The 24098-nt window shown below is 43.2% G+C and overlaps 1 protein-coding gene across 1 annotated transcript in view; it reads left to right on the top strand.

Moving 5' to 3' along the window:
* Nucleotides 1-24098, top strand: part of LOC147705940 (uncharacterized) — a 498565-nt gene that overhangs the window by 315178 nt on the left and 159289 nt on the right. The window contains exon 3 of the mRNA XM_086929000.1: nt 15174-15219. Coding sequence (XP_086785126.1) covers nt 15174-15219 — 46 coding nt within the window. The remainder of the gene's footprint in view (nt 1-15173; nt 15220-24098) is intronic.

Below are 24098 nucleotides of genomic sequence, written 5' to 3'. Positions count from 1 at the left end.
GGAAAATCGTCACTGGTATCGTGATGGTTCCATGTAGTATCCATTCAATGACAGGCTTCTCAGAAACTGCCAATGGTAATCTTTCCAGTTTTTCAATGCTCAGCACCATATAGTCTGCTCCTCTTTGTGCCAAAGAGATTTGTTTATCTGTAAGGTTAAATATAGCAAACAATGACGTTGTGTTGATTAGACACCATGGCACATAGCCTGAACGAAGATTTTGCAATGTCCAGCCTAACTGCATTATAGAACGTAATTGAGACTGGCCATGTTGTAACATTAGCAAGTCCTGCTCTATTGTGTCAATTGCAGAGGATACAATGCTGTCCAAAGAATATATTCTGGAGGACAGAGTCTTTAACCCATTGTCCACTACAGAGAGAGTTTTCTCTAAATGAATACGATCAATTTCTCGTATTCTTTCTGCAGTTTCCATTTGCGTTATTTTCCAAGCTTTGTTGTACGCAGCATATATACCGGCGTATATGAAACGTTTTTGCTGTGGTTTGCAAAGCCCCATTAAGAAATCTCGGAAAATCATTGCTTTCTTTAAGTAAAGATAAGTGTTGTTTGATTTCCGGAAGTGTGGATGTCTGTAGCCACTCAAGGTATAGTTTTCCTACACTGTATGTTGTTACTATCTCTGGATGTTGTCTCTGGAAATATCTTGGATCTGGTCTGTTCATATTGAACCCCTGTGTTTTGTTCAGGAATCTATCATGGCAGTTTTTAGTTTGTGATAACTTTATTTCGGTCAACGACCATAAAAGCACAGGCAAAGTATGTACATACAATAAAAAACATAAATAATTAAGAACCAGCGGTTAAAACATTATTATACAATCAGTTATCAAACGAAAAATGGCCATCATTATAATTAGTCACAATTAATCAAAGTGGACCTTCTGCGCCACATGCCGTACAAAAAGCGGGAGACCGAGAACACAATGAGGAGGGATGTATCATATTTTAAAATTCTAACGGCTTGAGCACAATGTTTTAGTCCCAGATTTCTACATAGTGGTACCAGCCAAGCTCTCCGGATTGCGCTATAAGCAGGGCAAAAAAACAAAACATGGGCAATGTGTTCTTTGCTATTGTTGCAGACAGGGCAGATTCCCTCCTCTTGACCTGCCCATTTGCAGGTCAGTGTCCCAAGTGGCAGGCAACCGTGCCTTAATTGTGTATATAGTTTTCTTGCAGGGGGAGGTTCTATTTGGTCCAGAAATTCCTCCCTCCTGGGCACGAGTTTTACCTGCAAAAATTCAGAGGACAACCTGCCCATACCTGGCGAACGGTGCAGCAGACTTAGGTTGTAGTGCCTCAGAGAGGCCAGCAGCACAGTTCTCCTCACCACTGGACAACTCTCCGCCGGGGTCTCCCATATTTGGGGCATTCCTATTCGATAGGCAATAGTTTTAATGTGGAGCAACCAGGGTATTTTCTTACTCTTCAACGACCCCCAGACAGCAGCAAACTCAGCTCTGTAATCCGCAAGCTCAGGTACTGTCCAGAGCCTTCTCCAGTACAGGAGGGGTCGGGCCGCTAATAGTTCAGAGATGGGCTCCACACCTAGGTCAAATCTCAAGGGTATGAGGGGGTGCTTTGGGGTAGACCAATCAGATTCCTCATAAAGGCCCGTTCAACCCTGAGAAGGCTTGCTGTACTCGAATGTCCCCAAAGTTCTGCATCGTAAGTTACAGCAGGTCTAACTTGAACACTGTAGATTTCAAGTGCTGGGGAGACTGGATTAAATTGCGTTGTCCGCTGGAATTTACCTAGGCCCCCTAGAATCTGTGAGAGCTTTAGGGTAGATTTGGCTACCTGAGGGTCCCAACCATAGTCCTCAGTCAAAGTGACCCCCAGGTATACAAAGGTTCTCACCCTTCCGAGCGGGTTGCCGTTTAATGTAGGGCTAGGGCGAGTGCGTTTCGGGGGACCGCAGATCATAAATGTTGTTTTCTCTAAATTAATCTCGAGACCCCGCGAGGGGCAGAATGAGACAAAACCGTCCAGCACCCGCTGGATGCCTGTTGATGTTCGCGACAACAATAGGGTGTCGTCTGCGAACATCAGAGCAGGCACCCGACCTGACGCCAACCAAGGGGCATTGCTATCCCTGACTCTATCTAGTTCCCCCACCAGGCCATTTATATAGAGACTAAAGAGTGTAGGAGCCAGGGCGCAGCCCTGGCGTACGCCTCTAGTTACAGGGAAACGTGCAGATAGTTCCCCGTTCTTCCCGCACCTCACCCGGGCAAAGTTCCCTGCATGAAACCGCTTCAAGGCCTCCAATAGATAGGGAGGAAGGCCAAGGTCTTTTTTATGACCCTCCATAAACTCTCCCTCGGCACAAGGTCGAAAGCGGCCCGCAGGTCTACGAAGACCAGGTAGAGGCTGCCACCCTCGACACTTACGGTCTTCCAAAAAAGGACCTGCAGCCTAAAGAGTTGGTCCATGGTCGAGATCCCTGATCTAAAGCCGGCCTGAAGGGTAGTCATTACTTCATGCTCCTCCGCCCATCCCAGTATTCTATCCAGGAGTATCCGGTCCATCAGTTTCTGGGTAGTGTCCAAGAGACTGATTGGTCTATAATTTGACGGCTCCAAAGGGCACCCCTTCTTGAAAATGGGGACGATCTCGGCCCCCGCCCAGGTGTCAGGTATCTTTGCCCCCAGTAGGACCGCATTAAACAATACGGTTAGGTACGGAGCCCAGATCTTTGGCTGAGAACGGAAAAGGTCACCCGGTACCCAATCGAGGCCTGGTGCTTTGTTAGGGAGTTGTCTAATGATTGCAGTCTCCACCTCCTTTGCTGAGATACTCTCACCACTTCTCGGGGCCATCCTCACCTCGGTGTCCATATGGTCTATCTGGTGTCCCATGCCCGAGACCCCCCGCAGTCGACACTCGTGCGGGGGGTCTTGGGCAGGAGAGATCCAGGAGGGACCTTCTAACTCTGGCATCCCAGACCTATCTAAATGGTCACTGTAGCCGGTCACAGGGATAGTGTAGAGTGCTGAGAAATGCGCCTCCCACACTGAGGGAGGGATATTTGGTAGAGGGGTCTCCCCACCACCATTTGCACCGGAATTTACTAATGTCCAGAATAGTTTGGCATCTTTTGTCACAAGGGCACCTCTGAGTTCTTCCCACCTGGCTTCTTCCCACTCTCTTTTGCCCCTGGTCAGCTCCTTTTTGTAAATCAGTCTAGCTGCCCTAATGTTCTCTCTATCTTTTGCCTTAATTGCCGCAAGGAGCTCCTTTTTTGAGTTCCTGCATGCATCATTAAACCAGGGGTGAGTTTTTGGAACATGCTTCTTAATTCTACTTATGGGGTAAAACACATCCCCTAGTACCTCAACTAGCTGTTTATGCGTATCTAGTGCCTGCTGTTTATGCGTATCTAGTGCCTGCTGCCAGCCAGGGGAGTCACCCATCTGCGCTATAAAAGGGATAGCGAGTTGGTAGACTTTGGCAAGCTTCGAGGTTGAATCTACAAGGTGGGGCCACTTAACCCTCCTTCTGTTATTGGTCAGCGTGAGGGCAGTTATTAGTGTCTGTGGGCCAGATTAACCATTTTCTCAAATCAGGATTAGTTCTGTTTTGTTGTAATATATAAATTATGTCTACCTCCTCTTCTGTAGTATTATTACTGACAGATGTGGGCTTTGGTATTGACGGTTTATTTAAATCTTTTCATTCAAGAATGCTTTATTCGAGTTTTTTCTCATAAAAGCGCATACAATCACAGATATAAAAACATCATTAAAAAAGCACCTCAGTTATAAATGTCAATCAAATTTAAAACGTGTAAACATTTTGGAAGACATTCATTCACAGATAAAAATTACATAAAAATATTCAAGAAAAGTAAAATAGGGACATACCCTGAATCCAATAAAAGACAAACAGCTGCCTAAAACCCTCTGTCTTATAGTCCATGCCCATCCAAGGTATTTGGTTGTTGCTATAGCTAGAGGCAATGCAGTGCTAGTACAGATAATTCGTAAAGCTACAGCACTTCTATTGGCACCTAAATTTTTGCACACTGGAGTTAGCCAAATACGCCTAGGTTCTGCATAGGTCCTACAAGCAAATAAATAGTGACCAATTGTTTCCTTATGTGCTCCACAGGCTGGACAATTACTATTAGATAAACCCCCCCACCGGCCTATTAGAGACCTAAGGGGGAGGGCGCCTGCTCTAATTTGGAAAAGGCGCTTCCTGTCCCTAGGCGTGGTTATACCATCCCAATAGGATTCTAAGCTGGGATACAGTTTAGCTTCTAAGAAACCTCCAGCCATAGAACCAGCATTGGTATCTCTCCAATTCCAAGGAGCCACATTTTCCCAATAGATTTCCTTTAGGACTTTTTTACTCGGGAATGAGGCTCCTGTCGGATTATCCCAGAGCGGTTGGAGACCAAGAACACCCAACATGGTTCTAAGAGCATTCAGCCAGCCTATTTTGTGGAACACATCCGCTTTGATTATGGCTAGAAACCCCTCGGCATAATGGTAAAGCTCGGGTGTGGTCCAGAGCCTCCTCCAATATAGAATAGGACAGAGCCTCGCCAGGTCTACTACAGCCTTCCTGCCCAGATCGTACCTGAGTGGGAGCAATGGAGTACTTTTGGGAAGGCCAGTAATTGCCCTTAAAAAATTATTTTCTGATATTTGTAAGGACTGGAGCTTCTCAAAGCCCCACAACTCGGCACCATATAGTGCAGAGCCGAGGGCCTTGGCCTTGTAGACCTGCAATGCTGGCTTAATTGGTTTAGTCCTAGATTTTCTATGCTCTGAACCAAGAGCGCCAGCCAATTGTATATGCCTTAGGACTGCAATATCTATATGCTGGGACCATCTAATATCATTTGTTACATGGATACCCAAATACATGAACGCTTTAACTATCTCTAGCGGGCGGTCATTCATGATCAGCTTAGACCTAAAACTTCGATGGGGATTAAAAGCCATAAGCTTAGTTTTAACCACATTGACTTCTAAGCCATGCTCCCCACAGAAATTGTCAAAAATATGTAATGCTAGCTGTAGGCCGCTCGGAGTCCTTGATAAAATCAGGGTATCGTCTGCGAACATTAAAATCGGTATCTTAGTATCAGCCAGAAAAGGAGCGTCCACATTAGCAGATAGCATGCGAGCCACGACTCCATTAATAAATGGAGAAGAGCGTGGGGGCCATCGAACATCCTTGCCGAACTCCCCGCTCCAACGGGAAGTCTACGGTAACCCCTCCCTTTCCCCCCATTGAATCTTGGCAAAATTTGCTTCCTTGCAGCCGCATTATCATTGACAGTAGTTCTTCTGGTAGACCCAGGTTCCTCAGTACCGACCACAGCTTAGACCTTGGAACCAGGTCGAAGGCAGCCTGCAAATCGACCAATGCCTCGTACAGGCTGCCCTCGCCCAGTAACACAGTTCGCCACTGCAATAGGGTAAATCAGAAAACCTGGTCCACCGTACTGGTGGACTTCCAAAACCCAGCTTGGAATGGAGACAGGGCATTGTTCTCCTCAATCCAGTCCAGAAGCTTGTTGACAACTATCCTCCCCACCACCTTTTGGATGGTGTCAATTAAGCTTATAGGTCTATAGTTCCCGGGATTGGATCGATCTCCCTTCTTAAACACAGGTATTATGATAGCACCTTGCCAATCTGATGGTACAGATGCTCCCTGGGCCACTGAATTAACAAGGAGAAAGATGTACTTACACCAGCGCTCTTTGTCATTAATAAAGAACTCCGCCGGGACCCCGTCCAAGCCTGGGGCTCTACCACTGGTCACTGAGCTGAGGGCCGTCATTACTTCATTATTACTAAAAGAGTTATCTTTGTAGTAAACAGGCCTAAACCCAACCATCTCACTACCAAGTTGTGTTTATTTAAATCTTTTATCTAAGCCAGGACAAGACAAGAGGTCTGTTGAACAGTCTCATTTAAAAACATTATTTGTTCTGGTATAATGCAGGCTCTGAACAGGGCTTCTAAACCTTGCACCTGCCAGTCTTTCATACCCCAGACAGTTTTTGTCTCAATTTTGTCTTTCCAAAAGTCAAAACCTAATGTAGACAGCTGAGCATAAAAGTTTGCAGAATAAATTTGTTTAGTATTGGTCAACATTGTTTTCATTCCTGTCTTATTCATATTTTTGAAATAAAACATTTCTGGATTTGTAACCTTAAACCCTGAGAAGTACTGAAACTTTTCAAGAGATGTTTTTGAGCTACCCTTTGGTGGCGTTGGACAATGTTCCCATTGAGTAAAAACATTCCTAGGGCTTGCAGATTTATGCAAATAATGGTGACCATAATGATTAAAGCAATACATTTGTTCAAAATCTGATGAACCTTGTAAATATTCATGTTCTGTAAATTTAGCTGACATTTCTAAGTCTGTCATCATGTTATTAACAGTTTCAAAGCCCCAATCATCAGAGAATGTGCTGGGTGATACAAAGTCACTTAAAGAAATCTTGAACTGGTGTGGAATCTTCAGCAGCTCCACCGGGCCATAGATGTCATTATCAGTTTTGTCCCATGCTATTCCACCAAGTATAGGAACGGCTATGATGTTCACTAATGGGAGGTCTCTTTTTTCACAATGTAATGATTTGTGAGGTTTCAGGACCAAGTTGATTTTCTGACTTGCTGTGTCCATTGTACTGTATTTTCCATCTAGCATTTTCCCAAGCTTAAAACCAGAATGAGCAAGAGCAGGAGGAAAAGTACACCTAACACAATCCAAAATTCAATCCTTGGTGAAACCAGATATGTTTCGTCAAGTTGATGAAAGAGTTCTGTTATTTTTTCTTTGAAAGTTCTATTTGCTGACGTTTCTTAAGGTTCACTTGGATCCTCCGAAAATTTATCAGAGTTGATAAAATAGACAGAAGCAGTTCTGTCAATTGTTGGAATTGCAACAGGATTGTTATTAATCCTCAGAGTTGCTTCTTCCTTTGTCATATTGGTATAGTCAGAGGCTACATCATTGTAGACAGGTGTTTCTTGGCGAACTGCTATTTGGGTCTCAAGAGGCACGAGTTCCATGGCTTTGTTACATAGTCCTTTTCTTACTGCAGGTTTATCAAAGGTGATAAGTCTTTCAGTTTGAACCTCTTGGATAGTAGCAAGATTTGGTCTTCTGCTACATCTTGGGAGTCCACTGGGCCTACTACTTATTATTGGCCACATGTTGTGGTTTGACCAGGTCGATCGATACAACTCTGCTCTCCCTTTTACCAGCAAGGGGCGGTAGTACTACTGATCGTGTTCCTTGGATTGCCAAGACAGGTACTGTTTTTCTGTAAGAAGGCCCAGATACCTCATTCACGGCGATCTTTTCCCTGACTAGTTCCCCAATCTTTAGAATCCAGACAGGTCTTGCTGGGACAGGTGGTTTTTCTTCAGTGGACGTTGACTTCTGTGTTGTGTAACTCAGACTTCTTCTTGTTTCATTTAAGTCTTGTAAAACACCCAAACGATCTTTGACAACAAAGGGTTTTTGTTCCACCACTGAAATTTTACAATCAAGGTCTTTGATTGTCATTCTAGCACCAAATAGTAATTCATATGGAGTGATTCCACCCAGAGAATTTCTTGGCAGATTATTAAGACTACGTTGGCCACTTATTAGATGTTTGACCCACCCATCACCCAAACCTAATACCTTAGCTGGTATGGATTGCTTTATGTCACGGTTTTTTCTTTCCACTACCACATTACCCTCAGGATGGAAGGGACTAGAATACCGCAATGCAACGCCCAAGCTAGCCATGGCCTCTTTGTAAGCTCGAGAGCTAAATGCAGGACCCTGGTCAGAATGTAGCGTGCCGATTGCGTATGAGCCGATAAAGACTCGCAAATCCTTTAAAACAGTTCTGGCATCAGCCGAGGGCTGGGGCCACATCCAAATAAATCTTGTGCAGGAATCCATTGCGACCATGAAATATTTATAGTTGCCATCCCTTGTTAAGGGACCACAGTGGTCCAGGTAAACGCACGCTAGTGGTTTATCTGAAATCAGAAGGGGCGTCTAAGCAGGTCGCTTAACTGTAGAAACTTTCATTTTTTGACAGATTTCACATTCTAGAACATAGTTTCTAGTTTGTTTCCTCTTGCGTAGCCACCAATATCTTTGTTTTAATAATGATATTGTGGCGGAAACTCCTGCATATGCGGAGGCCAGTCCTTCATGTGCTGCTAAGATTAGTCCAAACCTATGTTCAATGTTTGGAGTTGCCCTATCCCCCACTCCAGGGATTTGAGCAAAAGGAACATTATTCGCATCAGTTATATATGAGTACTTACCACTGTCTTTGACTGAAGCAGCGTTATTTCGCTGTCTATTTTTTTTTTTTGACCGAGTTATTGCTGCTACGGAAGCCGGTTGCACAGCTGCTTTCGCGACTTGATCAGCCAATGAATTCCCTGCAACGTGAACGCCATCACGCTGATGACTCAGTGTATGAATCACGTGAGTCTTTTGTAGTTCTTGCTGTAAAAGAACTATTTGTTCCCAAAGCATTTTATGCTTGATTGTGCCACCTTTTGCGCCTTTGAAACCGTTTTGAACCCAGTTCTGCAGATATTCATTGTAAGACTGGACGGAGTAATACGAATCGCACACTATTAGTGTGAAGAATTCGCGATCGGTATTTTCAAGCGCCATCTTGAAAGCCTGTAGTTCAGCTCGCTGAGCTGTACAGTCTCCGAGTGATTGAGTTTTAGTGACCATAGGTCTGAATTTACCTTTGCGCCAGGGACCTTTAACAATCGCGCACGCGGCACTATAGGCTTGTTTACCCCGAATTGTGGGCTGTGCTGATCCGTCTGTATAAATTATACATCCATAATGTTCTAGAGGCAGAATCTCGGTGGCAGAGGACATTCGTATTCGTATTGTAGGAATTCTTGTGTCATCAGATAGGGGTCAAAAACGTATTCAACGTCTGTCGCAGCAAGAGAGTTAACCCATTGTATCCATCTCGGATGTAAAGCTTTTGCATTTGGAATGCTTGCTTTTGTCACTGCTTCTAAAGTAGGTACAGGTGTAACGATCATTATTCATTTTCCCAGTGCAAGAGCTCTCTCCTTTGCTACTGCAGTTTGAACCGCTGTCAGAATTTTCTCTGTAGAAGTGAATTTCACTTCAGCTTGTGTGTACAAGTGCGATTTGTAAGCAATTGGTACTTTTTCACCTTCATTAAAGGTCAGGTATGTGAAACCGCATCTCCCTGGGATGATTCAGATCAGAAGGTTACGCACGTTGTGGCATGTTTCTAACTGTGTTTTTGCTAACATGTCTGTTTGCACTGAATGCAGAATTTCTGTGTGTGTTTGAGTCCAATTAGTTGGATTGAAATCAGGTTTGATTAGTTCGTAGAGAGGTTTAACCCTTTCTGCGTAGTTCAGAACATAAGTTCTTCCAAAATTCAGGAAACCTTTAATTGACTGTAAGTTCTTCAGCATTTTTGGAGGTTGGAGTAGCACACATTTCTCTAGAAAGTTAGCTGCCAGACTTTTTCCTTCACTTGATAACTTGTAGCCTAGAAATAGGACGTTGAGGTGGGCAATTCGTGATTTCTTAAAGTTGAATACCCTTCAGAGGCGAAACCAAGTATTATGGTTTTCACTCTTTTCGTGTGTACGTCTAAATCATCGTCTGTAAGATAGATGTCATCGACATAAGATAATGCCTCATCATAATACATTTGTAGTAACTCTGTTACTCTGGTTGAAAATAACCCTGGACTATTCTTGAATCCCTGGGGGAGACGGCAAAATTGTCGCTGTGTCCCCATAATTGAGAAAGCGGCCAAATGCCTACTTTCAGGTGCAATATATTGACAGAAAAACTTATTTGAAATATCTAGGGCCCCATTAGGATGGCGGGCGGATTGCCCCCGCCAGGCTGGCGGTAGCCACCGCCAGCCTGGCGGGGGAAATCCGCCCGCCATCCTTCTCTGTATTCCCCCCGCCATATTAGAATGGCGGGGGGGACCACGGCGGAGCAAAACACCGCCCGCCACTTTTCCGCCCCGGCCGCCTTGCGGCCGGGCCGGAAAACGAGTAACATGCAGGAGGTGTCTGTCAGACACCGCCCGCATCATTACAATGGGCATTTTACAATGCCTTGCCGCCACGGAAAGGCATGCGGTGTTCACTCTGGGGGCCCCCTGTGGGCCCCCAGAGTGAAGGCCAAAGGGGGGTAGCACACAGGGGGTACCTGTGGTACCCCCCTGCATTTACATAACCAAAGCGGTAGGCACCGCGCGGTGCCTGCCGCTTTGATTATGTAAATGCTGCACAGCATTTTTAGTATTGTGGCGGGCGGAGCACAGAGCTCCGCCCGCCACAATACTAAAAATACAGGATGTGCCCGCCACAGTGGCGGGCACATCCTAATGCTGCGTGCGGGACCCCCGCCCTTAGGGCGGGCGGTACCGATGTCGGATAGGATGGCGGGCGGGCAAAGCCCGCCCGCCATCCTAATGGGGCCCCTAATGTGGTTTTATATTTTTTCCGCACGATCTTATTCATCAATGCTGCACTATGTGCATTTTGTACTGCAAAAGTTTTGCAACAGGAGTTTAAATGTCTGTAATCCAAAACTAGACAAAATGAATTGTCTGGTTTGGAGACAAGAAACAAAGGATTGTTCATTGACGAGGTGCATGTTTCAATCACTCCTTGGTATTCAAGTTGATTTAAAATCTCCCTGACCTGTTTCTTAGCTTCTTGCTTAACTGGATACAGTCTTTGTGCAGTGGGCTGTTTTTGTAACTGGATTTTATGGTGAGGAGAGTCCTCATCCCATCCTACATGATTTTTACTACTGCCCATTTTCTGGCATATGTGTATTTTTTGTGAATTGGAATGTGATTCGAGAAGGCTGGCATAATTATCTCTTCGCCATGTGGGTACTCCCTGACAAATTCAGATGGCCAGTCTTGTTCAGCTAGAAGAATGTCATAGCCCTTAGAGCGCTTCTCCCAAAAGGGTGCTCTTATTTTTCTAGTTATGTCCCCCTCCATCCAGAGTGTTACTTCATATAACTTGGGGGGCACACTAACCCTGATGTCAGCTGTTTCAACTTGAATGGATTCATTCAAGTCCACTGTCTCCATATGATCCTTCAGGATCATGTGAACTATGGTGACTTCTGCTGAACTGTCTAGCATTGTCTGTGCCCACTCGCCGTTCTTGAGTTGTGTCCTCAAGATCCTCAGCATGTCTGATTTTTATGCTTGCTACCTTTTTTTTTGTGAATTGAGTTTTCTTATTTTTTGGAACGTGCTGTTCTTCTTTGGACTTCACGCGTTCCTCTTTCTGTTCTGATCGTCTTCTCCTCTCGGATTTCTGCGAGGAAGTCTGAAAGGTACGAGAGGAACGTGTATCAGTATCTTGATATCTATCAGGTTTTCTTAAAGTATCTCTATTCCTAAGGTTATACCTTTTTTCAAAGGGCTCCCGTTGGGGAGATCTACCTCCCCGTTGGGGAGATCTTCCTCTGGACTGAGAACATTTCTCTTTAGTAGGGGCCCAATTCACAGAACTAACTTAAGACAAAATCCTGAACTTACCACTTTTGGTATTCACAGAAGTTAGTATTTTGTCTTAAGTTTGTCTTAAGACAGACTTAAGACAGACTTGAGTTAGGATTTTGTCTTAAGTCTGTCTTAAGTTTGTCTTAAGACAAACTTAAGACAAAATCCTAACTTCTGTGAATACCAAAAGTAGTAAGTTTAGGATTTTGTCTTAAGTTAGTTCTGTGAATCGGGCCCGAAGTGTCTGTTTAGTATTTTCCCACTTCTTTTTAGGAGTAGTGAGATCATTTTTAATAAACACCTTTTCAGGATTTTCTATTAATTCAGGTTTTACTGGTTTCCCACCCAAACTATCTCTTCCTAATTCTTCATAAGATTTTTCAATGATTCTAGCAAGCTCATATGGTCGGTCTGTTATATCTGTTTCTTTTAACTTTTGGCGGATTGCCACGGATGCTGCTTCACCTTTAATGTTAGCTAATAATATAGCTGAGATCTGTTTGAAATCTTTCAGTAATTTCATACCCAGATTTAAGGCCAGTTCTGGACCGTATTAATTTTGAATCTGCCTCAGAACATCTGGTATTAACACCATGGACGGAACACCATGTGTTTATGTGTAGATTGAAGCAAAGCCTGTACCCCAAGTGTCACAGTCCTCCACATGTGGTGCTATCCCCATTGGTAAAAAGATTGTCAGAATTCTGTGTTTCTCATGAGGTGTACTATCAGGGAATACTGCCTCTATTTGAGTAATTTTCTGAGCTAACCGGAACGGAATTTGTTCCATCTTTGCAGGTAATTTACCAGTGACTGATTGTATAGTCTGTGGTGTGATTTTATTTGTGTTCCCCTGGTGAGGGGTGTGTTGTGGAATCCTTACAGTAGGTTGGACTGTTAAGGTCCGCATGACATATTGAACCAATTGTCTATGTATTTTAATTAACTGTTTAAGCTGGGCTAACAGTTCTCGACCTGTCATATTTTCCATGATATCAAAGGAGAAGATGACTGGGGTGAGTGTTTGATTTGCTCAAACGCTCCGTCCATCATTCCCTTTGTATCGCTCTGTCAAATTTTCTATGTCAGGATGTGGTGTATATCTGGCTAGTACCGGCCATGTAGCTCCTGGTCTACCTAGTGGACCAAGCCTGGTAATGTGATTTTGATGTTGTAAGGCGCCTTTAAACCAGAGATGATGCTCTTGGTAAGTTAATGGAATTTCAATGTCCTTGTAAGGAACAAATTCTTCTGGAGGATCCTTTACTTTGTAGTAGTGGAACTCGTGTGTCCCTCCGTCTGCCGGAGGAAAATTAATCCATTAATAGAATACCTCTGTTTGCCGATATTTATGTGCCTCTATAACAAAGGTTACTTTACCACCTCTCGATGATACCCCATTATTTATGAGTTCATAAGTTATAGTTTTTCTTACATTTACCGGGATGTTTATAGCATCCGGGTCATTATCCGGCCTTTTTCTGTAATCTAAAACCGCTTGAGCTGCAGCTAATTCTTCGTCAGACATTATTATTTTTCTGACTGAAGAGTTTTTCAGAATAGTTTCAAGGAAACAAAGATTAGGTGCACAATATTTTGGAACACTGTATCCTTCAACGTTGAACAAACCAAAAACTAATACATAGGATTTTCGTCCTACTCACTTTTGGCGGATATTAACCTTTTACCCACTCCAGACGTCTATTGGAGTATTTTATGGGAAAAAAGGAGTCTGTGTGAAAAGCACGACTGAGTTACTCTAGTATCTAGCGTTAAATTATTGCCTTACCAAACGTTGGGCGCCATGTAGTGTAGTTCCTATATTCCCAATAGGCTCTGCGCATTGGAATAACATATACTATAGATGAGACGTAGGACTGTGGTCGACTAGGTCTCTATCGTATATATATCAAACTTAATTGTGAGTGCCAGCTAGCTCAGAGGTCACCAGAAACTTTCTTGAATTCACAAGAAGGGATTAGTTTCTGACAACCGCATAAACATGACAACTTTGTTTCCCAAGAATAAGAAATCAATCTCTAGAGTTGCGGAAACAATAGATAACTATTTTACTCAGTCAATCGTGCATGCTTCGTTTCACCAGAGGTGCTGAGAAAATAGAGAGACGGGCACTTTCAATAAAAGGTATTTATTGAACAGTCTTCTTTCTCAAGCATAAGAAATGTACTGCTACAATAGTAATACTGGTTATAAAGTACAGGGCATATAATACGAAAAGTATTATAAAGTGGTACTGTAAAAGCATGATATGGTTTCTAAGCCATCAATTGCCTTAAAACATATAAAATACATACAGTAATAAAATAATGACTAAAAGTACTCAACTGGTGCTTCTAAAATACGCCTACCCCGGTGTACCTAACCTAAGTCTAGCACAAGGGAAAAAGTAAGTGAGGAGTAGCTTAAGTTTAGTATTTCTCTGCCAAGGATCTATCCAAGAATTCTCTAAGGGTCTAATCAGCTCCGTACCTTGGTTTTAGAATGAAGGAGGTCTTGTATCTCTCTCTCTCCCGATTTCCCAGCAACCCGCAAGGGTAGCCTGGAAACACTGGAGCTGGATTTCTCGTCAGGAGAAAAGACAGCGTCTCTCAGTGCGTCAGCTGGAGGGTCGGCTTCCTTCGGCACTTGCTGCTGCAGGCGTCGGCAAGTAGTTAGTCGATCTGCTCCAAACCACTGTGTGTTTGTCTGGGCAAATGTAGGCATATTTATACTTTAAAGGTGACGAGTTTGACGTATGATTGGACTTAATACCGTCACTCAAAGACTCAGTTCTTTGAAAACTCCATGATTTCCTAGATAAATTAGTATTCAGTCGAGGGGAAGTCCCTAGCTGCTGAAGCCGGGTTTTTCTAAGAAATCGTTGTTGATTCTTGGAACTTAGTGGAAGTAGCCATGCCGTATTTGGGCTGCATAGGATCAGCCCAAGTATGGTAATGATTTCTATGCCTATATAAGGATCGGGTAATTTATACCTATATAAGGGCATGAATCGGGAAAATTACACTAGGGTCCTAGATTCATTTACAACACCTTTTTTTTAATAGGGTCGTTCAGTTGTACATAATGTCTTCTTGGTTATATATGAGGTAACAAAAATGCTTATAACACTTTTTTATTATAACTTTTCAACATGCTACACAGCAGCCACACTGCTCTACAACATATCTTAAAGACATTGGCAAAGTCAATAGCTTTGGCTAAACACTTATAAGGTCCCAAAGGCGAGACCTGATGGCAATGCCAATGCTTGTTAGTGCTGGTACTGTGCCACCTCCCCAGCTGGAGGTGAAGGGCAGCTGTGTCTTGATCACCTATCAACAGACATCATATCTGTACTCTGAAGCGTATAAATAACTAGTGTGGTTTTACAGCTGCCACTTAATGAAAGGCACTTGTTTTGACAGGCAATTTTATTTGCAAGGGACATGTGGGAATGGAGAATGATGGAGGAATTATGAAGGAAATCTGGATTTGCTGGTAGGCAAGTCATTCTCTGCACATTAACGTGCGCAGCTATTTGCAAGGCTGTGTGGCCTTTTTCTATCTCAAGTGCTCTAACCTCACCCATTCTCTCTCTCACCTAGGTGTTGGCGTTGAGAAGAACGACAGGATGGCCATGCACTGGTTCAGGTGACTTTTCGATGACATCCCTCCTACCGTTTCCTTTTCCAGATGAAGAAGTTTGATTTCATGCCTTATACCAAATTAGGGGCCTTATGTATGAAATTTCCATTTGAAACAGTGGTCGCAAATTGTGCACAGACTTTCTGTGAATGGAAAGGAATTTTGCAAACGGACCTATGTACGATTCACAATTTCTGAATTTTAGTAGGTCACAATCCAACAATCTCATTATTATTCATGAGGTAGGTCGGAAATTGTGACTCACTACGATTAGATGCCATTACAGGGATGGTTTCCTCTTGGGGTCAGCCAACCGCACTGTCTATGATCACATTTTAGTAGTATTCTTATCAAGACAAAAAATGAAAAGAACAAATAGCAAATAACCAATAGCAAGACATAAAGGTTGAGTAGAGTTTTCAGTGCATCATAATATCATGAGTATATCAATAGCAGGTAAGATCCATGAAATCAGTAATGTTCAATCATTAAAAAAGATTTTTTTTTATTTCAAACTCGCATATAGTAAGAATATGGGCAACCAGCAAAAACCTGCATAAACATGTCTGAATCGAGTAGGCATGGCTTACTTTTGCTAATATGTAACTTTGGGCCAGATGTACAATGCATTTTCCTGTTAGTCAGGCCATTTGCAACCAGAAAAATGCATTTTCAAATGTACAAAATGCAAAATGTGATTCAGTATATGGAAGTGGTGTGTTTAGGGCGTCCTTCCCATACACTGAAGTGGGTTTGGCATGCATTACTATTTTGCAGCCAAATTCCAATCGCAAAACAGTAATACTTTACCACTAGTTTAAAAGTGGTCCTAACCCATTTATATAGGGAAAGGGGTATCCAAGGGACCCCTTACCCTTTGAGAATGTAAATAATAATATTTTTACTATACCCAGAGTGCGGACATGAAGATAGCACCCGTAAATGCCCTTTGTGAATTTCCAAAGTCTTAAACTTAGATGTTTGGTCTAAGTTTAGACCAAACAACTATGTTTCCCTTTGTGAATCAGGCCCTATGTTAGCAGATAATGGTGTGAGAGGGGAGGGGAATGGTGTCACTTTCTCATTGCAAGTCAGAGCATTACAGTAAGTGATACAGGAGAACACTCGTAGCTGGGATTGCCTCTACCAGCCATGTCCTGTGATATGGGAGAAGCCCACAGCAGATGATCCAAGGGAGCTGGACGTAGACTACTTCCACCAACAGCCAAAGTTTTGTCTTTTTAGTGTTCATCCAATCAAGGGCAACTGTAACATAAGAGATATCTGGCAAGCCCATTCTTTTCTCCGGGGGGTTTCAAAATAGTGTGGCCCTTGCATTGCTTATTAGCCCAGACAAGTTATGGAATGTTGTTCCTGACCATCTTTCGTGACTGACCTATGGAGTTTACGTTGCAAAGCCATGCCCTGGTAAAACATTCTTTGCAGAAAATTCATCTTTATTGAATTGGTTTTACTCAACCAGGATAATTGCAGGCAACCTCACTTATACAGATCTTTGAACCAAATTTCCAGTAATGACTAAATGTTGCAGCTATATATTCTGTCATATGTTCTAGAAATTTGAATTCTCAAGTAATATAGCGAATAAAGGTGTGTCGGAAGCCATTTCTTGTTTTGTGGTCATCTAGTAAGTGTGGGGGCATGCTACTGACATAGCAAAATATTTAGAATAGTTGATCTTAAACTCCTATTCACTTGTAGGAACTTCTCTAGTCTGAATAATGCTGCTAAGGAGGTGCCTGGGTTTGTCACAAGGCATATAATGTCATCAGAAAAGAGGGACAGTTTATAAGTTCCCATTTTAGTAGTTAAACTTGTATTGACAAATTTGCATTTATTTTCGCAATTAGGAGTTCCATAATTAAAAGCAAATATCAAAGGGGAAACAGTACACCCTTGTCTAGTGCCTCTTCCAAGATAGATCTTTTGAGAAGGCTCATAATGGATCTTAATTCACACTACTAGGTGGCCAACATTAGCCAAAATTAAAGAGTAAAATTTGGGCCAAATATGAGTCATATTTTGCCAGCACTTTTTTAGATAACTCAACTCAATTGAAGGCCTTCTTCACATCAAGCAAGAAAAGGACCAGCCATATGTATTTTTTTTTCACAGCTATACTGGCTACGTTCATAGCTAATCTAATTTTGTCATTAATCTGGTATCCTTCAATGAAGCCCGATGGTAGTGGTGAAATAGTCTTGGGTCAGATTGAATGCAGGCAGGGGGTTAAGATTTTCGTAAACATTTTTGCATTCTGATTAATGAGCTGAGTCGGAAAATACAATGTGCCTAACTGAGGGTCTTTTCCTGCTTTGGGTATAACCATTATTGTGGACTCAGTCATGGTCACCATTACAGAGCCTGCCAATCCAATATAATTAAAAAAAATAGGCTTATTCAAGAGACCATAGAGTAGGTCTTGAAACGCCCGGTAGTAGGAAGCAATGAATCCCTTCGGGCCTTATGCTTTATTATTATGTGGAACCTTGTGTTTTGTGTGCTGACTTCCTGTGAAATTACAGGAGATTGTAGAACTTCATGCAACTCTTGTGGAAGCAGGGGGGGGGGGACAATCCAGGTATTTGTCCTGAAGCTCCTCCTCTCCTGGCACTGCAGCATAGAGTGTAGTATAGTAGTCAAAGAAAATTCCACATATTTCCTGAATTGTATGATTCTCCTAATTCCTCCCATATAAAATTACACCTCTGTATTACTTTTAATTTATTTGCCAGAAGGCAGAAAGCCTTCCACCTTTTTCATGGTAAGTAGACATAATATCGAATTTTAATATCGATGTGACAAACTTTCGATGTTTTAATATCGATGGTAATATATATCGAATTATCTAATATCGACTTCAAAAATATCGTTTTGTTGTAGGTGTATTTTTATATTGATGTTAAAAATATCGAATGTGAATATATCGTTGTGTTAAAATATCGATAAAGTGTAGTTTTTAGTAATATTTGTTTATTTATGTGAATTTGTTGTTTGTATAGTAATTTTGTCATTTTAATGTGTTTATAAAATGAAATTTTTCATGTTTGTTTAAAATGTATATATAGGTTTAGGAGCGGGATGTTGGGTTTATAGGGGATAAGTGTGGGGAGTGTTTTAAAAATATATAAATGAAAAGTTATATAGTAAAAATTAGACTTTATTTTAGAATTTTTAAAAAATATTTAATATATTTATAGAAAATATTTTAGGAGCAGGATGTTGGGTTTATAGGGGATAAGGGTGGGGAGTGTTTTAAAAATGTAGATATTATAGTTTTAATTTTAAAATGTATTAATTTTTTTTAAAAAAATTATTTAAAACATTTTTACATTTTGAAACATTTTTACAAAATGTAGGATTGAGTTGAAGTGTTTATAGTGGATAAGGGTGGGGATAGTTTTTAAAAAGAAGATATTATAGGTAATTTTTTAATATTTTAAAATAAAAAAAATTATAAAAATGTAGATTTAAAAAAAAAAACTTGTTATTGATTTGTATTGTTTATAGGGGATAAGGGTGGTGTTAGGATTCGGTCCCCAGTCCTCTTTTGATGACCATATCTTCGCCGTCACATGACACGCCAGCTGTATAAAAGGGAGTCCTATCATAGTGTTGTTGCTTGTTATTGCTAACGTGTGGGTTCCCGCTATCTTGGTTCCTGTGAAGCTGTTGGTTGTTGCTGGTTCTCACGGGCTCGTGAGAATCGTTAGAGTATTGCCTTTTTTCCCTACCCCTTGCCCTGATTCCCGCTGTTGTTAACTACCTGTTTCCTCCCTCCTGTTTCCCCTTCCCGTGTCCCTGTAGTTAGTTAGTTAGTTTACTTGTTTTTGTTTCCCCCGTCTCTTATTAGAGATTCGCCAACGACATCCAGGGGCTCCTGTTTGTCAGACACTACTTGGTGTCTTTTTTCTTTTGTACCCGAGACGTTGTAAGATCAAAAAGCAACAGACGCTAGGCGTTTAGGTGGTATACAAGTCTTGTGGTAACCGTTCCGCCTTGTTATGGGCGGATATGATGTTTGAGCCGTATCCCGGCTGGGATTGCCTTTCGGTCATTTTCCCGAGAGACGAGTTGTTATCGTTTCTCAACACCCTAGGTTATCCCCCTCACTTCCCTTTTTTGAGACACAGGGGTTTTTCGTTCATGCACGTTATTTTGGCATGTTTTTTACCCTGTGAAATCCCATCACGCCCCAAACCTAAACACCCGAATAACTAGTCTTATTTTTGCAAGATAAACCCCCTCGGAGCAAACCCTGCATTTGTTTCTGGTAAGTGCATGTGTGGTGAACTGCTGGATATGGTCTTCTGGTTACAAAGGTAGGATTGGGGACTGAAGGTTATTTTGTGGTGTATCTTTTTGTTTCCCTGTCTATGCAGGTGCGGAAGCGAGGAGGAGGGTGTTATTTTGATCTACGCTCTACAGGGGTGGAAGGTTTGGTGCCTTTATTTCCACCCCCTTTTCTGGTTCATTGGTTTACTCATCTGTACCATCTAGTGAGTGACCGGTGAGTCGGGGAAGTGGTTGGGATACGCCTCGTTCCTGCAGTGTGTGGGTTGGGCAGGAGCCTAACAGGTGGGAAGTTTTTAAACATTTTTTTTTTGGGTGTAAGATGTTTATTGCACATTTCACAGAGGTAAAATACATATGTGCGCCTACAACCTTATTAGGCCGCCTATACATTTGTCCAATTCACATACAACTTTGATTTCTGTACACAGCCCATCAGCCGACATCGTTGGGACCGGCGGCGCAATATGTAAAAGCATTTGTACTGTGAAACAGTGCTATACACGCTGCAAAGTATGTCCATGTTCTTACAATTTTATATTCTTTTTTTTTTAAATAGTTCAGACACCTTTAACTATAATAAAACAACCTGACATTTAATATCAACAGTCACTGTGTCACAGCATTCTTCCTCTCCATTAAGAACTGTGTATGATTTATCCCTATGCACTATGTCGCAGTTCATCTACGGTCCCTCTATACTGTTTGTTCTGGTGTGTGCTTCAATAAGTAGTCACGAAGGTACATCCAATAGTCCTTGGGGCGTGAACCTAACAGCAGTTCCTCTTCATAAGTGGCCAGTGTGTCACAGCAGTACGTCAGATCTTCCAGCCAAGTTTTCATTTTCGGCCCTATCTTTCTGTTCCAATGTAAGGAAACCCTTCTTTTCGCCATCAAAAGTGCTACCACGCAGAACCTACGCCGCATCGCCCTTAGTTGCGGGACAATACCCAACAAACATATCTTGGCCTTACATTCCAGAGTTATCCCTAGCATGTCACCTATGGCCTTTGTCACCTGCTCTCAGTATCTCGCCACAGAGCGACAATGCCAAGCTAAATCCATGAAGTCTGCATCTTCCTTCCCGCATCTTACACATCTAGAGTCTTCCCTCAACCCGTATCTCTGAAGCCTCTGAGGCGTGTAGTACATTTGGTGCACATATTTATAATGGATGATCCTCAGGTTATCATTTGCAGTTAACATGCCAGTGAGTAGGCATGTAGTTGCCCAGTCTTCCTCTGACAACGTATCATCCAAGACCTCGCTCCATTTACCTCTCATCCCTTCTGTGTCTCTGCCAATGTCATTCTGCATGGTTGTGTATAGTTTCGACACTAGGTGGGAGGCGGTGGGTGTGGTGAGAACTAGTTGCAAGGAAGTCAAGGTCTGGGGTTCTTCAGGGAACGTAGGAAAGTACTCTTTTACCGCCCTCTGTAACCTGTAATAGTTAAAGCTGAATAGTAGTGTCGGATTGCTAATGTAGTCCAGTTTGTCCAGGGATTGAAAGACCCCATCTTTATACTAGTCTCCCATCCTATCAATGCCTGCTCGTCTCAGTAACTCCATCCCAATCTGCTCTTGTGTAACCGAAAGCGCCGGGTGATGTGCCAGTGGGAGTGCTGGTGCATAGAGCGGGAGGCGATTAGTCACCTTGCCCATCAGCCTCCACGCTTCCACGGTGGTGTTTACTGAATTTATGTCCCGTTCGTGTAATCTAGCTCGTTTATGCGGCAGTATGCTGGACAACGGAACCGGGTCGGCATCACCAGCTTCCACCGCCACATGTGACAGGAAAGGAATCTCGTGGTACCAGTAGTGCGCGAATTGCGCTTGTGCGCATAAATAATACAGATATAGATCTGGCACTTTGAAACCCCCCGCAGCATATGGTATTGTCATCATCTGTAACTCCAAACTGGCTTGTTTTCCAGCCCAAATCAGATTTAGTACCAATTTTTTGATATTTCGGAATACCTCCACAGGAGGTTTAATTGGGATGTTATTAAACAAGTACAGGAACTTGGGTAGGAGCACCATTTTCACAATTGCCACCCTGTCCGCCAGTGATAACGGTAGCTTATTCCATCGTTGAATCTTCTCATCTAATGATGAGATTGCTCTCTCATAGTTGGTCCGGATAACTAGTTCCGGGTCCCTGTGAAACCATACTCCCAAGTATCTGGTCGGCTCATCCTGCCACTCTAGTGGATAGTCCATGGCCGTTGGGTGTGTGCCGTCCGTTAACGCCAGGACGAGGGACTTAGCCCAGTTGATCTGGAGACCTGAGTGCTGGCCAAAATTGATTTATTCGCGTAGTAGTGGGTTAAGATGCTGCTCCGGATTTTTTACGTAGAGCACCATATCGTCCGCGTACAGGGAGATGTGTATCGGGCGTGTCGGTAGCTGTATGGCTGAGTAGTGGTGGTGTTGTCGAATTTTACAAGCTAGGGGCTTTAGTACTAAAGCAAAAAGCATCGGGGAGAGTGGACACCCCTGCCTAGTGCCACGACATATAGCAATAGGGTCCGAGATATGTCTGTTCACCCTAATGCGTGATGTCAAATTTGTGTAGATCATCGTGATCCAGCCTATGAAGATTGGAGGAAACCCCATACGTATTAGGACTGCGTGTAGAAATGGCCAATCTATCGTGTCAAACGCTTTGGCCGCGTCTAACAGAACCGCCACTGCCTTTACTTCCGGGGCCAGATAATGTGCCAGCGCAAATAAGGTGCGTGTGTTATGTGTCGTTGACCTGTCTGGTATGAAGCCAGATTGGTCGGGCCTTATTAGTAGTGGCATGAGTGGCTTTAGTCTGTCTGCCAATAAACTGGCTATAATTTTGGTGTCCACGTTTATGAGAGATAGTGGGTGGTATGAGTCGCAATGTTCCCCATCTTTGCCTGGGTTTAGTAAAGCTATTAGCAAGGCTTCCCTCATAGATGTCGGAAGCTCTTGCACCTCGTGCGCCTCCCCATATAGCCTCACTAAGTGTGGGGCGAGCAGGTCCGCAAATGTTTTATAGAATTCTATCGTGAAGCCGTCTGGCCCTGGTGCTTTGCCATTTGGGAGACGTTTGATGGTGTCTACTACCTCTTCTACCGTGATAGGGCGAGACAGGTATTCTCTGTGCCCATCAGACAGCCACGCTATTTCTACATCCGCCATGTACTCTAGTAATTCCTCTTGTGGTAGTGAGGGGCGTGCCTCATAGAGTGTGCCGTATGTGTTCATGAATTCACCCAGTATCCCTTTTATATCGTGTGTCACGTTACCCTCTTTGGTTTTGATAGCCGTAATGTTTTGTGGCTGTCGCCCAGTGCATATTTTCTCAGCTAGAGCTCTACCTGGTTTACCCCCCCCCTCTCCATACCTCCTACCCGTTTTTCGTTTGGAGATATATTTAAGCTCATCTTCTGCAAATTGTCTATGTTCTGTTAGGAGAACCTGTATTTCCCCTAATAGTGCTGTGTCTTTCGTTTGTGTATATCTGTGTTCCAGTGTGTGTATGGCGTTTTCGTGTGTTTTCAGCTGTTGTCTTATATCTTTTAATATGCCTGTGGTCGTGCTAATGCACACCCCCCGCAATGTAGCCTTGAAGGCTTCCCACAGTAGGCAAGGGTCTTCTGTCGTGGGGCTGTTTAATTCAAAGTAGTCTAGTATTGCTTTATGTATAGTGTCGACGTATAATGGGTCTCGTAAGGCTGTAGCATTAAATCTCCATGTGAAGGGTGGGGGCACATAGCGCGGTATGTCTATCTCCAACATTACAGGGCTGTGATCCGAAAGTGTTTGTGGGAGATGTTTTATGCGGATGGCCCATGACATCACTTCCTGTGTACCTAGCCAGTAGTCTAGCCTGGACCAACTTTTATGTGCAGCATTAATGTGCGTTGCCGCTAGCTCTCCAGGGTGTTGGACTCTCCATATGTCCCCCATTTGTAGGTCTTGCAGAATGTTTTGGAGTGTCGCCCTCGCCTGTACGTGTGGTTCCAGTGTGTTTGGCGATCTGTCAAGCCCCTCCTTTAGTGCTATGTTGAGGTCCCCTCCCCATAAAATATGTTCGACCTGGATATCTGCCAATGTGTTCCATACTTTCTCAAAGAAACCCGGGTCATCTATGTTCGGGCCATATGTGTTCACCAATGCCATCTTGTGTTGCCTCACAGTGCCCACCACCACTACACTCCTGCCCCCGGAGTCCCTGTGTGTGACCGAGATATCGAAATGCTCCCCCTTTCTGATTAAGATGCTAACCCCTCGAGAGTAGGAAGAGTAGTTAGAGTTGGTGACCGATTCTGCCCATCTGGCTCCCAATGTGGATGTGTTGGCGGCCGCTATGTGCGTTTCCTGCAGGAAGGCTATATCCACATGCAATCTGTCAAAATATGCAAACATCTGCCGAATTTTCTTCGGATTGCCCAGGCCCCTGACATTCCACGTGATAAATTTCAACGTGGAGGCGTGCATCACGTCTGCAATTGTGGATTCCGCTGGCTATTGCTTGAGCTCCCCTCCCCACACAGTAGGGTAGCCGTGTTTTCCATCCTGCATGTGAGTGTACCTGC

The sequence above is a fragment of the Lissotriton vulgaris genome, chromosome 7, assembly GCF_964263255.1.
Source record: "Lissotriton vulgaris chromosome 7, aLisVul1.2, whole genome shotgun sequence".
NCBI lineage: Eukaryota > Metazoa > Chordata > Amphibia > Caudata > Salamandridae > Lissotriton > Lissotriton vulgaris.
Note: the sequence above shows the minus strand (reverse complement) of the source record. Positions and strands in the feature narration are given on the sequence as shown.